The 14132-nt window shown below is 42.5% G+C and overlaps 1 protein-coding gene across 1 annotated transcript; it reads left to right on the forward strand.

The window, feature by feature from the left end:
- Positions 1-3187: 3187 nt before the first annotated feature.
- GTF3C6 (general transcription factor IIIC subunit 6) lies at positions 3188-12301 on the forward strand. Its single transcript, XM_069765446.1, has 7 exons — positions 3188-3265; positions 4128-4316; positions 6910-6990; positions 7719-7782; positions 8462-8506; positions 9970-10077; positions 10524-12301. The coding sequence occupies exons 2-7, from the start codon at positions 4227-4229 to the stop codon at positions 10865-10867; spliced, it is 732 nt and encodes a 243-aa protein (XP_069621547.1). The 5' UTR covers positions 3188-3265; positions 4128-4226; the 3' UTR covers positions 10868-12301.
- The last annotated feature ends 1831 nt before the right edge of the window (positions 12302-14132 follow it).

Genomic DNA, 14132 nt, shown 5'->3' on the forward strand with positions numbered 1-14132 from the left:
GGGGTTCAAAGTTTTCACAACACATCTAGATAAGTTCCGTGGGAGGTCTAGTTTCCAATATGAGGTCACTTGTGGGGGGTTTGTACTGTTTGGGTACATCAGGGGCTCTGCAAATGCAACGTGACGCCTGCAGACCAATCCATCTAAGTCTGCATTCCAAATGGCGCTCCTTCCCTACCGAGCTCTGCCATGCGCCCAAACAGTGGTTCCCCCCCACATATGGGGTATCAGCGTTCTCAGGACAAATTGGACAACAACTTTTGGGGTCCAATTTATTCTGTTATCCTTGTAAAAATACAAAGCTGGGGGCTAAAAAAATCATTTTTGTGAAAAAAAAAAGAATTTTTATTTTCACGGCTCTGCGTTATAAACTGTAGTGAAACACTTAGGGGTTCAAAGTTCTCACAACACATCTAGATAAGTTCCTTGGGAGGTCTAGTTTCTAATATGGGGTCACTTGTGGGGGGTTTGTACTGTTTGGGTACATCAGGGGCTCTGCAAATGCAACGTGACTCCTGCAGACCAATCCATCTAAGTCTGCATTCCAAATGGCGCTCCTTCCCTTCCGAGCTCTGCCATGCGCCCTGTCATGATCCCAATGGCAGGGGATCACAAAAGGACAAGCACACAAAAAACAGAACAAGCTCTAGGATGATGGAAACTGAGCTGACCGCGATCCTGAACCTAATTCACAACACTAGCAGTAGCCGGGGAACGTGCCTACGATGATTCTAGACGTCTCGCGCCAGCCGAAGGACTAGCTTCCCCTATTAGAAGAAACAAAGACCTCTCTTGCCTCCAGAGAAACACCCCACAGAAATAGCAGCCCCCCACATGTAATGACGGTGAAATGAGAGGAAAGCACATACATAGTAATGAAAACAGATTCAGCAAAATGAGGCCCGCTAAAACTAGATAGCAGAGGATACAAAAGTGAACTGCGCGGTCAGCGAAAAACCCTACAAAAAAACATCCTGAAATTACCTGAACTCATGTGCCAACTCATGGAACATGAGGAGTAATATCAGCCCACTAGTGCAACCAGCAACAAGGAATCACATAACTGCAAGCTGGACTAAAACAAAAATAAAGCAAAACGTGGAACAGGAAAATCAAAAACTTAGCTTGTCCTGATGATTACAGAAGCGGAAAGCAGAGGTAACAAGACACACTGATTACATTGATCGCCGGCGAGGAAATGACAAGAAAGCCAGGTTAAATAGGAAACTCCCATATCCTGATAGAACAGGTGGACACCAGAGACCGCAGAGAACACAAGTCACCCAGTACCATCTGTAACCACCAGAGGGAGCCCAAAAACAGAATCCACAACAGCACCCAAACAGTGGTTCCCCCCCACATATGGGGTATCAGCGTACTCAGGACAAATTGTACAACAACTTTTGGGGTCCAGTTTATTCTGTTACCCTTGTGAAAATACAAAACTGGGGGCTAAAAAATAATTTTTGCGAAAAAAAAAAAAATTATTTTAACGGCTCTGCGTTATAAACTGTAGTGAAACACTTGGGGGTTCAAAGCTCTCAAAACACATCTAGATAAGTTCCTTAGGGGGTCTAGTTTCCAAAATGGTGTCACTTGTGGGGGGTTTTAATGTTTAGGCACATCAGGGGCTCTCCAAACCAACATGGCGTCCCATCTTAATTCCAGTCAATTTTGCATTGAAAAGTCAAATGGCGCTCCTTTCCTTCCGAGCTCTGCCATGCGCCCAAACAGTGGTTTACCCCCACATATGGGGTATCAGCGTACTCAGTACAGATTGTACAACAATGTTTGGCATCCATTTTATCCTGTTACCCTTGGTAAAATAAAACAAATTGGAGCTGAAATAAATTTTGTGTGAAAAAAAGTTAAATATTCATTTTTATTTAAACATTCCAAAAATTCCTGTGAAACCCCTGAAGGGTTAATAAACTTCTTGAATGTGGTTTTGAGCACCTTGAGGGGTGCAGTTTTTAGAATGGTGTCACACTTGGGTATTTTCTATCATATAAACCCCTCAAAATGACATCAAATGAGATGTGGTCCCTAAAAAAAATGGTGTTGTAAAAATGAGAAATTGCTGGTCAACTTTTAACCCTTATAACTCCCTAACAAAAAAAAATGTTGGTTCCAAAATTGTGCTGATGTAAAGTAGACATGTGGGAAATGTTACTTATTAAGTATTTTGCGTGACATATCTATGTGATTTAAGGGCATAAAAATTTAAAGTTGGAAAATTGCGAAATTTTCTAAATTTTCGCCAAATTTCCGCTTTTTTCACAAATAAACGCAAGTTATATCGAATAAATGTTACCACTAAAATGAAGTACAATATGTCACGAGAAAACATTGTCAGAATCGCCAAGATCCGTTGAAGCGTTCCAGAGTTATAACCTCATAAAGGGACAGTGGTCAGAATTGTAAAAATTGGCCCGGTCATTAACGTGCAAACCACCCTCGGGGCTTAAGGGGTTAAACCTATAAAAAACAGAAAAGAAAAAAATGCCTAATAAGAAACCGACGAATAAGAAACCAACTTCAGCTTCGAACAGCTCTGCACATCTGCTTTCTTCCTTCTTTTCTATGGTCCCAATTTATTGTTTGTGTTTTTTAGTCAGCTTTGTTTTTTGGTCTTGTGGTATCCATTAAGTTTTGCGCTACAGTCTTCAAAATGGAGGACAGGGGTTTAACAATTTTGTGTAAAATAAAGAAAATAATTCAAAACTCCACCAGCGCAGATTGGCTCAGACTGGAAAATGTTTGCGCAAAAAAAGTCGCAATTGTGAACGAAACGAGAACTAATCTGTAGTGAAAAAAAAGCAGAAACACAAAATAGACTAAATTAAGAGCAAATGAAAAACCTAAATGCAATGTCACAATGTAAGACTGCAATGGAAGTGTCATGCGGCACATGGAGCCCCAGCGTAAGGCCATGTTCACATGCTCAGTATTTATAAGCCAAAACCGGGAGTGGGTGAGAAATACAGAAGTGGTGAGGTGTTTCTATTATACTTGTCCCCTGACTGCTCCAGGCTGACAGATACTGAGGTAAAATACTGACCAAATACTGAGTGTGTGACCGTGGCCTGATGGCGGGGGCAGTGACTGGTGCGCACACATCACCTACTGCTGTGCCACATAGACAGCACTGAGCTCTCAGCAAGAGCTGAACTCCTCCCACACACATGACTCATCACATGATCATGACATCACCACAGGTCCTTCAGCTGCAGCCTGAGCCTGGGAGCTTCACCGTCTGCCTCAGGTATGTGTGTGACTGTGGCTGCACCACATCTCCCAGCAGAAAACCCAGTTGCAGCACAGCTGCCTTACACCTGTACTGGGGGAATATAACAGTGGGGGGCGCTCTCCTACTACCATGTAAGCCAGAATCAGGAGTGGAGCCTCGAGAGACAGTATGAGGAGACCCCCACCCCGGTGTTATAATAATAATCTTTATTTTTATATAGCGCTAACATATTCCGCAGCGCTTTACAGGTTGCACACATTATCATCACTGTCCCCGATGGGGCTCACAATCTAGAATCCCTATCAGTATGTCTTTGGAATGTGGGAGGAAACCGGAGAACCCGGAGGAAACCCACGCAAACACGGAGAGAACATACAAACTCTTTGCAGATGTTGTCCTGAGTGGGTCAGTGTTGTGCCATCTGTACGGTGTCGGTGTTCTGCCATCTGTACGGTGTCAGTGCTGCTATCTGTACGGTGTCGGTGTTCTGCTTGTCCGTCCATATACACTTCCCTATACCCAGCACCCGATAACACGCTCCTAACCACTGGCAGACATTTAGGTCGTCAGCTCTGTTTAGCTTTGTTAAACTTTTTTGTTTTTACTTTTTGTATTCTTGATTTTTCTTCCTGTTTTTCCAAGATATATCACTTTTTTTTTAATTTTTCCATCTACGTATTTCTGGGCCGAGTTGTCATTTTGATTGTTGCCGTCCTAGTGGGGGTGAAATGGGTGAAAAGCTGCAGTTCCACCATTGTTTTCTGCGTTTTGTTTTCACGGTGCTCATTGTACAGTAAGATAACCTGGTCATGTAGTTCTCCTGGGCGTCACCATCTGAATAACAAACTTGTATTGTTTCCCCATGTCTTGCATGCAGCCCTATCTACACACAGCTATGTAAGCCAGGACGCGGCAGCTGCTGCCCCCCGGTGTTGTGAGACCCCAACTACAAGGTATAACACCTCCGCAATCCGTCATGGCTTCCCGCACAATGCCTCCATCTCTCCATCCAAACACCGCTGCTGTCGGTGAGTGCTCACCTGAGGAGGAAGAGGAGGAAGAAGAGGTAAATAATGAGAAGACCACATGTATTTGTCTTATATAGCGTATGCTGTTTGTTACCTTGTTTATTAAGATTGCCTTGTTCTTGGCATGATTAGAGCAGAGGAAATATGGCCCCTGGTAATGACCACAGCAGGAATGTAATAAATCCATGTCCGAGTGTTGTTATCTGGGCAGATACCACGTGTTCTAAGCGTGTGTCTGATAGAGACTGTAGGACACTCGCTGAGGCCTCAATCAGAAGTCTGTGATTCTTCAAGTACACATAAACATGCTCCGAATGTATACGGCCTGTGTAATGTTTTTACCATCATCAGTGTTTTTCACAGATCATAAATTAATTACAAATATTCTCCTATTTATTGCAATGTGACTCCCGGACAGCACATGGACTGTACTCTGATGCCATCCGTGTGCTGTGTGTGATCCCATAGACTTGTATTCTTACTTTTTATCCTTGATGTTGGGTAAAAACAGACATGTGGCCGTGATTTTTGATTGAACCTATGATCTGCAAACAACACAGATGAGTGAGTAAGGCTGCAGTCACACTAGCAGTATGTGGTCAGTATTTTACATCAGTATTTGTAAGCCAAAACCAGGAGTTGAACAATTAGAGGAAAAGTATAATAGAAACATATGCCCCACTTCTGTATTTATCACCCACTCCTGGTTTTGGCTTACAAATACTGATGTAAAATACTGACCAAATACTGACAGTGTGACGGCAGCCTAAGATTGTAGCTTGTAATGAAAAGTGTTCCAAAAGTGAAAATCATTGACAGGACGTGTATGTGACTCTCAGACGCCTAAATGAGGCCTATGTCTTCCAACATAATTACTTTTGTGACCTAACATACAAGTAAATATGGGAATGCATTATAGATTGATGCGGTGTCATTTGACCTCTTCCACCCTGGATATACAGTTGTTACTACCAGGGCTGTGGAGAATGAAATGGACCGACTCCTAAAATATATACTACATTGGGTACAGTAGTACAGTACAGGATGTGATGTAAGTGTTTTCATAATAATTTTGTAAAGTTATGAAATATCCTATAAATGTCTGTTCCGTTCCTGATCTAAGGATCTTGGCTTTTAGATGAGACGAATCTGCGCTACATTTTATGTACATGCTCAATAGTGACCAGTGCTGTGGAGCCGGAGTCGGAGGTTTGACTTACTGGCCTCACAACCCTGGTAACTACCTGTACTGCGCACCACCAAACTCCAGAAGATTCATGGATTTGACTTAATTTATATTAATATTTCCATGTGAGCAATATGTCCTGCTGCAAGGGGTTAATTACTAGCTTAGAAGTGAAATAAACTGTTACTTAATTTGCACATAAGGAACTATGCAAATTATTCCTACCCATGCCTAGGAATTAAATCGGGGTTTACATCACTTTTTAAAAACTTACCAGAAGGAAGGGATATTTATAAAATAAGGAACTAAATGGTACTTAGTCCTCCAAACCTCCGCCGCTCCAGCACAACTCTGGTTGTCTAAGTTGGCAGCAGAAGTGATGGTGTCTGGTCTGTGCAGTCGTCTGACCACTGAAGACACTTGTGTATTTCTCAACATTCCGTATTTAGTATAGAAATAGGTCCACTGAAATATTAGCCCAAACAGCAGAAATAAATATTGTGCCACCTGACAAACACAGACAAACTCAGTTATGAGTCAACTGTATTCATTAAGGGAGCCCCCATCTTCTCCACAGTGATTGATGGCAGCTGTGCATGCATGCAGTTATATAGGGGCCCATCAGTCACTGGTAAGAGGCCAGAGTGACTTACAGTAAATAGAGCTGTATTTTTATTACGTGTCGGTCAACCTTGCATTATATAAAACAGAGAAGCATGGTGTGATTGCAGATTTCCTTTAGGTATGTTTTTTTTTTAAATTTCTACTAAACTGATGTGTAAGATACGTGAAATGAATAAGATATAAAACGGAACAATCCACTCCTAGCTTGGGTTAAAAAACAAAAAAATCTACAGCCCTGTTGATAACACTTAATTTCCTAAACAGTCGATTGTACGTGTGTGAATGAATGAATTAAATTAAAAAATACCTTTTATTAATTCTTAATGAAAATATGTGAGGCCAGAAAAATATAAATTCTACATAGGCTGTAATCAATATAAAAACAAGCAACCATCAGGCCACTGTATGTGGTCACCAGAATAATTCTTATTAATCTTTACAAGAGTGCAAACAATCTCTAATCATTTAACAGTTGAAGCCAATATTTACAAAAAAAGATCAACTGTCTCCCTTCTGATTCATGGAGAAAGTTAGTGCACTTGTTTAATAAAAGGTATTTTTTAGCTTAATTCATTCATTCACACACGTACAATCAACTGTTTAGAAAACTGAGTGCTATCAATTTGGCTGTAGCTTATATTGAGAGTGGTGACAGGTAGTCACATACCCATGCTACATTCTAAAAACAATGATATCCAAAAAATGCACCTTTTTCTGAATGAAGAACTGTGTGTGCTTCTAGCTCTAAGCTGGAATGCTTATCTGATAGATGTTGTGTTTAGTTGATGATTGTAGAGGTGACATGGTTTCTCTCCTTTCAGGAACAGCTGGTCATGGTGGAGTTAACGGGAATCATTGACTCTGACATTTTAGAAAAGTGCGGCGACAAGTGCAAAATTTTGGTAAAATGCAACTTTGATAATCTAATGCAGTAGTTATTTAGTTTAACAATTTACAGAATGCACAAAAATAAGGATGAGGCTTCTCCTTTTTATGTCCCAACATATGAGCTATTTGAATGTCGGAGTATTGGTGACGATGGCAACAATGGCTTGTTTAGGAGAAACTAGGCAAACCCTCCGTTTTAGGCCACGTTCAACAAAGACTGGCTGCAGCGTATCAGAGAAAACCTACTATGAAAACATACTGGGCTACTTGTGTTCGCTAACTAGTGTGAGGCCAGTCCCCTCAGCTTGGCATCGCCTTGATTCTTTTGATTGACAGGCCTCTCCTTATATAGATGCATTGGGAGAGATCTGGCGGTCAACTAGAAAGGACTGTACAAAGGCTGCTGGAGACGGGCCTGGGATGCGGTCTTTCAGTGTAAAGCATACCTGCAATCGTGCAGCCAGACTGATTCCTGTGATTGAATCTGATGACTGGTTTCCTTTAAGTTAGTGATACAGAGCTATTTGCACTAGTGCTGGCGGAGTAGCTTGATTTGTGTAAGATTCTGGGAGAAATCAGAGATATAACCAGTTAGATATCATGTTTGCATGCAGACCACCATAACTGGTCTTTCCACTGTCCTCATGTTTATTGGCTAATTCTTTCACATAGTTTCTAAGAATAAAGAATAATTTACATATTTAAAGCAGAACGCTGATTTCTAATTTCTTTTTCCATCCAGGGAATAAATACAGAAAAGCCTTTGTTGCAAGTTGATAAATACGTGTTTGCAGGCGAGTATGAAGGTAAGGGGTTAGTGAGTTACTGTGCTGTCCTTGCCAGCTAATTAGCTTCAGTGGTCACACACTGTTTCCCTATCACCCTCTACAAAAAAAATAGTGATCAACTAAACTGCAGTAAATAAATAGTAATAGTACATGCAGATAACATAGTGTACTTAGTTAACACTATATTGATTAAAAAATAATTAAAAGCCATACCAACGCGACAAGGCGTACCCAATCAGGATGGTCCCTCACTTTGTGTCAGCAGGCCTCAAAATAGACAGGGGCAGAGCTGTACCCAGGTCTGACTGTTTTGTACCTGCCCATGGACAAGACGCACAGCCCAAAAAGAGTTTTCCATGTCCCCATATGTATAAAGAACCAGCCCAAATCCTCTCCAGCAGCCTTGTCACATGCTAAGGTATTGGTGTCATGTACAGTAATGCAGTGGATGTAGCTCTCGCTGTGCCCGGCGTATGCTTTTCACACCCTTTGGTACATATGCAGGAATTGTATAGAAAATATAGAAACCTACTTCTTCCTAAATAGGTGTCATTGAGTTTTTAAGTATGTTCACAAGTAGAGCCCTGCATTAGCTATTTATTACCCAGACTTGCATGTCGGCTTACAATGAAACAAGCCATCACCCGAAATATTAGGTTGTTAATATAGAAACTATGGTGTTTTATTGTCATTCTAGATGCACTGGGCACATGTGTGATCTTTGAAGAAATGCCAGATCAAGGTAAAGGCTTGGACTGAGAGTATATTACAGTGTTCTCTTCTACTATTATGAAACACTAGATAAATGATCATGTTGTTTCCACAGCGAGGCCGATCATTTTAAAGTGATTTTTATAATTGTGTCATGGCAAATCACAAAGATTTATTCGCTAATTATGGCAATATAAGACAAGGAACAAGCTACACAAGTTTTATGTGGAACCTTAATTTCAGTTGAGTTTTGATAGATTTCAAAATTTCCAGTAATGTTGCAGCCAAGCCACAACAGGCTGGGGGTGAACATCTGTTCAGGATAGCAAACTTCGTTATCCACTAGTAGTATTAGTGAGATAGATGCTTAATAAGAAACTTTTAATGTTCGTCCCTGAAAACCATCTGTAAGATTGGTGCCAAAATCACATCAGTTACTATTCGGTGTGTAAAGCGGCCAACACCTGCTCTGTACGAATCGGGGTCCGCTCCACATATTCATCGCGAACAACCATTGGACATGTACGGGAGAGATCTCTTAAGGGGTTAGAGCAGGGGTCCCCAACTCCAGTCCTCACGGCCCACCAACAGGTCATGTTTTCAGGATTTCCTTTGCATTGCACAGGTGATGCAATTATTACCTGGGCAAGACTAAGGAAATCCTGAAAACATGACATGTTGGTGGGCCTTGAGGACTGGAGTTGGGGACCCCTGGGTTAAAGAACCTAAGCAGTAGAATGCGCACAATCCAGGATCCAGGGAATATCCAGTCCAGTGTAGGCGACACCCCAATCTCTCTGTTGAGCCCTATAGATGCTACACTATTCCTCAGTCTTTTATGGTTGCCCTTATTAGTCTTGCAGACTGCAGGGCATCTGTAAATAACCATATCCTTTTTTTTATCCAAACTAGATGAAAAATAGACTTCTCAGCCTTTTCCTTTGCAAACAAGTAGGTTTGTGAACATGCCATAGACTATAATGGGTGCATGTTCTTATAGTAAAAAAAACACTGCTAAAACACGTATGACAAGAACGGACGTCTAAATAAAACTTGTATTTTAATCATAGACATGGCTCTGAGTTGTGCAGTCAATTATTAGACTGAAAACGGGAATATCAAGAAATGAGATGCAAGTTATACTGAAACCTCTCATTTTCTGCTGGCAGATCACACCGTATGTTCAATGTGTCCGATTTCCTTTAGCAGATTTTACATAAGACACTAACTATGGGTAAATACCTGTTATTCATGTGCATTTTAGCACTAACCGATAAGGGCAGGCTTCCAATTAGTGGCTGAAATTCCGCAGCATTTCCTAGTGGGAATATGTGCTGCCTGTATACTGATCGAGCTGCCCAGGCCCCTAAGCTTCATACTGTTCAAGTTGGCTTCACAAGTACTCACCAAGCAAATTTGTGAATTTCCACCTGCTGAGTATGAATGAGAGTAACAGTAATATTTATATTCTTATTTTTGTTATTTCACACTCAGGAGATGGAGAAAGTACAAAACCCAAACTGAAGTACAAGTGTCACACAGTAAAGAAACTGAATATGACCAGAACCTTTCTGACAGAAAAGAAAGAAGGTGACGATGGAGGTAAGAATTTGGTTTTGAGTAATATGTTATGCTGTCTATTTCCCACTGTATAGAGGAATGCTCAGCCAGGATGTATTTGACTTGTGTGTGTATATAATCCTGTAATATGGAACACAAAGTGTGCCAAATAGTCTAGATTATTGGATTATCAAAAAAATCTAGATTTGTGACAATGGAGCTGTGAGGACATCACATAACTGTATTCCTTGGTTCTCTCTGCTCAGCATCTTGTGCAGTTCAGTGCTCAGACAAAGGCTTTAGATATTTAAAATTAATTTGTATTTGCCATGGCTTTCTTATTCTTGCTGTAATTTGGTGTCCCCCTCACTAGCCCACTGAAAAAAAAGTTATATTTGTTCCTTGTTAGTTCTTTATTTAATTTTTTTTTTTTTTTTACATTGTTCCTCTGATGTGCGTGGCCGTAATAATGGACAATTTAATTGCAGGGGGTAAGATTGAATGGTTCCAGATTAAAGATGACAGTTCAGCTAATTGGCCACAGATGATATGCAGCTTTGCCCAGGAAAATGAGGATGCGGGCGAGTCTCAAAGTGAAGAAGATGACCATGGACAGTTGGATGTATCTAATGAGGAGGCTGGACATGTAGAGCAGAGCTATTACTCAGATGGGAAGCAGAATGCGTGTGATCCTAAAATGAGACCTTCCGAATCTGAGCACCTGGACACTGAGAATGCCGACAGTAACATAATGGTATCTGAGCAAGAAAGTCATTCAGCGGCGGAAAAAGGCTCTACTCCCCAAGATGATCAGACGGCTTCAAATGATTAGATGGCGAAGCATGAAGACTTTCTAATTCACTGCACCAAAGAGGTTATGGTTAAAGGGGTTGTCCTGTGAAAGAAAGTTACCATTTATCCAATGGTCGGGTAATAGCTTGGTGATCGGTGTAATCCGCACCAATTGACAGATCAAGGAATTCATATCTCCAATGGGGTACTTTTATCCTCATTACAAAATGGTGCGACAGGTCAGCGCCGACCACTGCTCCATTCATTCTCTATGGGGATTCTGGAAAAGGACGAATGCAGCGCTCTGCAGCCCCCATAGGAATGAGAGGAGCTTGGGTCGAGAATGCGTGTTTCTGCTCCATTCTAATGGGGAGAAAGTGTCCAGTTCTGTTGATCGTTAGCTGTCGGACTTTCATCAATCAGCAAGTTATCACCTAATCTATGAATTGGTGATAACTTGTTTTCACCCCACAACCTTTTCCAGTTTATGTCATAGGCAAGTGTAGTTGGACCTGTTGCATGGCAAGTTGTACCTGATCTAAGCAAAATGTGCATAGAGAAATGTGGCCCTTGTCTTCTGTTACATGGACCAATTTTAAATGCTGAGTTTTCATTTGAAATTTTGACAGTATAGACATTTAATATACAAAGTTCTTCCCTTCACATGTAGATCTATTGTTTTATTGTATCTGTCCAGCCACTCACTTCTGTGTCAGGAGATGAGCAAAGCTGGTGATGTTACGCCTCCATGTGCAGAATCAGCAGATATTGGGCACCAGTCCACTTCTAATGACTTTGACAAGTGTGTGATACATGGAGATCGCAGGACTTGTGTGCACACCTGACTTGTTCACCTCCCAATGTGGAACTGACAATCCCTTTAAGTTCTAGTGCAGCAACCAACACAGGAGGAGGAGAACTCAGATTCTGAGGACTTCCCAAATTGTGACTTTTAATTGCTAACATACTGTAGCATTTTCTGTGCCCCATGTACTTTCTGTATCTTTTTTTTTTCTTTGAGAAATAGAGCCCATTTCCTCAGAAGGCGTAGAAGGTTTTCTTTGGTACAATTTTTTTTCCGTCCTTTGTTCATACATCTAGATACCGAGGGTGTACAGTTGTCCAGGCTGGCTGTGTAAACCTGCAATAACCTTGACTCGCCTCTAGGTGGTGCTTCTGTACTTGTGAATTGCAGACGCATGCTAGGATTATCCGGATTCTAGTCCTTGTGATGTGACACTTCTGTCTATATTTTCCATCATTGTCAGACAGGAATGTGCACTGTTCTCTTACCCATCCATTTCTACTTCACAGGGTGGCAAATGAGCTAAAAATATAGTCCTGTTCCTTTGCGTAAACCCACATGTTGTTGACAGTGAAATGCCTTGTGTGGATGAGAGATTCTGATATTTTGTAAAATGAGTATTTTGTATATCATGATAATAAACCATTGCTTTTATGCAATATTTAATAATATTGTGCATTTCTTTTTGACCCCAGATCACCACTATATAAAGCACGTGTGTGCATCGGAGGAAGAAATCGGACCGCTCACAAAGCGCCATGTCACATTTATAAGATCTCCAGGCTTGGCAGTGCTATTGTTCACTGTGATTTGCCATCTTTGTACATTATAGACCTTTCACTGGCATTAAAACAATAGTTTAAATGTACTTTCTCTTACCCCATGACGGCACTAACGAGAGAGAGGGATCCGCCCTCAGGGACAGGAAACCCACAGGTTAAAAAGGCGGGACCTCTCCTCCACCTCAGTTCGGTTTCCTGTCCCCGACGGGGATCCCACAGCTCACCATCCAGGAGTCCAGGGACCATCGGGCCGAGTTCAGGCAGCGGGGGGCCCTGCCACGGTCTCAGGTGGATTCCTCCCTGAAGGCGCGTTCCGGGGTCGGCGGGCCTCGTGCATATGCGCGGAGGGGAGGCAGTGAAGAGGAGAAGACAGCCTGCCTCTTCCCCTTTCAAGGAGTCGATCGGTAATAGGTAGCGGCGGCTACCTGGAGGTTTCCTCCGCCGGTCCATGAGGCGCACAGGGGGTGGTGACGCCGGTCACCGACAAGCGGCAGATCGCAGAGAGCAGCAGCGGCTGCGGAAGCTCCGTCCCTCCTGTGAGCCGGTAACTAATGGGCGCGCGCGCGAGGTTCAGCGTCTTACTGCGCAGGCGCGGGGGTCACTTCCGGGGCGGCGCAGGGTACCTCTGGGTAAACCGGAAGTTACCTGGCGCCGCTCTGTCAGTATATATCCGGAAGGAAAGGGGCATACCGCTGCTCAGTGATTACCGCCATGAGTGGAATAGAGCAGTCGGTGGAAGAAATTTCACAGGCCCCTGTGACAAAGAATCCGAAGGAGCGCCATTCGTCACGGAAACCTACGCAGCGCAGCAGCTCAGGATCCCCAGCGCAGCAGAGGCTCTGGTGGATCCAGGAGGGAGACAGTGGTTCAAGTGGAGGAGGCATCCTCAAAGCCACAACCGGTATCTTCCTCACATTAGGAGGGTAAGTGACCTCCGTGAAAGTGTATATTCTAATAGGGGTTTATTGTTTCCTAGGGAAAGAAATGCCAAGGGAAAAGTAAACATAAAGTGTGCCCACTTTGTTCAGCAGATTTGCCAGATTCGTGGGTTAAAAAACTCTGTGCGTCATGTATTAGGAACACCATTAATGAGGAGACGCCGAGTTTTACATCTGAATTAAAAGACTTAATTAAAACCCAAGTGGCAGACGCACTAAAAAGCGTAAAAAATCGTAAAAGAAAACGAAAAGAAAAAACTCCAGATTACAGCTCCAGCGAGGGAGATAGCACGAGTGAGGATTCAGATAGCTCTACAGCTTTAGCATCCTCCTCCGCATCTTCAGAAAGCGGTCGCAACTGTTTCCCAATAGATGAAACGGATGCGCTGGTAAAAATGGTTAGGGCGACAATGGGTCTGGCGGACACTCGTTCCAAAAAATCCGTACAAGATCTAATGTTTAGTGGCCTGGAACAAAAGAAGTACAGAGTATTCCCATTAAACGAAAAAATACAAGCCCTAATAAAAAAGGAGTGGAAAAGACCAGACAAAAAAGTACTGTTGACACCCAAAAGGAAATACCCATTTGACGACCCAGCCTGCGCATCATGGGGAAAGGCGCCAAAATTAGACGTCGCCATTGCGAAAGCCTCCAAAAAATTCGCTCTGCCTTTTGAGGACATGGGAACCCTCAAGGATCCTATGGATAAAAAGGCCGATGTCTTTTTAAAGGGGTCCTGGGAGGCCGCCAGCGGGGGGCTAAAACCCGGTATAGCTGCTA

Source organism: Ranitomeya imitator, chromosome 4 (genome assembly GCF_032444005.1).
Source record: "Ranitomeya imitator isolate aRanImi1 chromosome 4, aRanImi1.pri, whole genome shotgun sequence".
NCBI classification, from domain to species: Eukaryota; Metazoa; Chordata; class Amphibia; order Anura; family Dendrobatidae; genus Ranitomeya; species Ranitomeya imitator.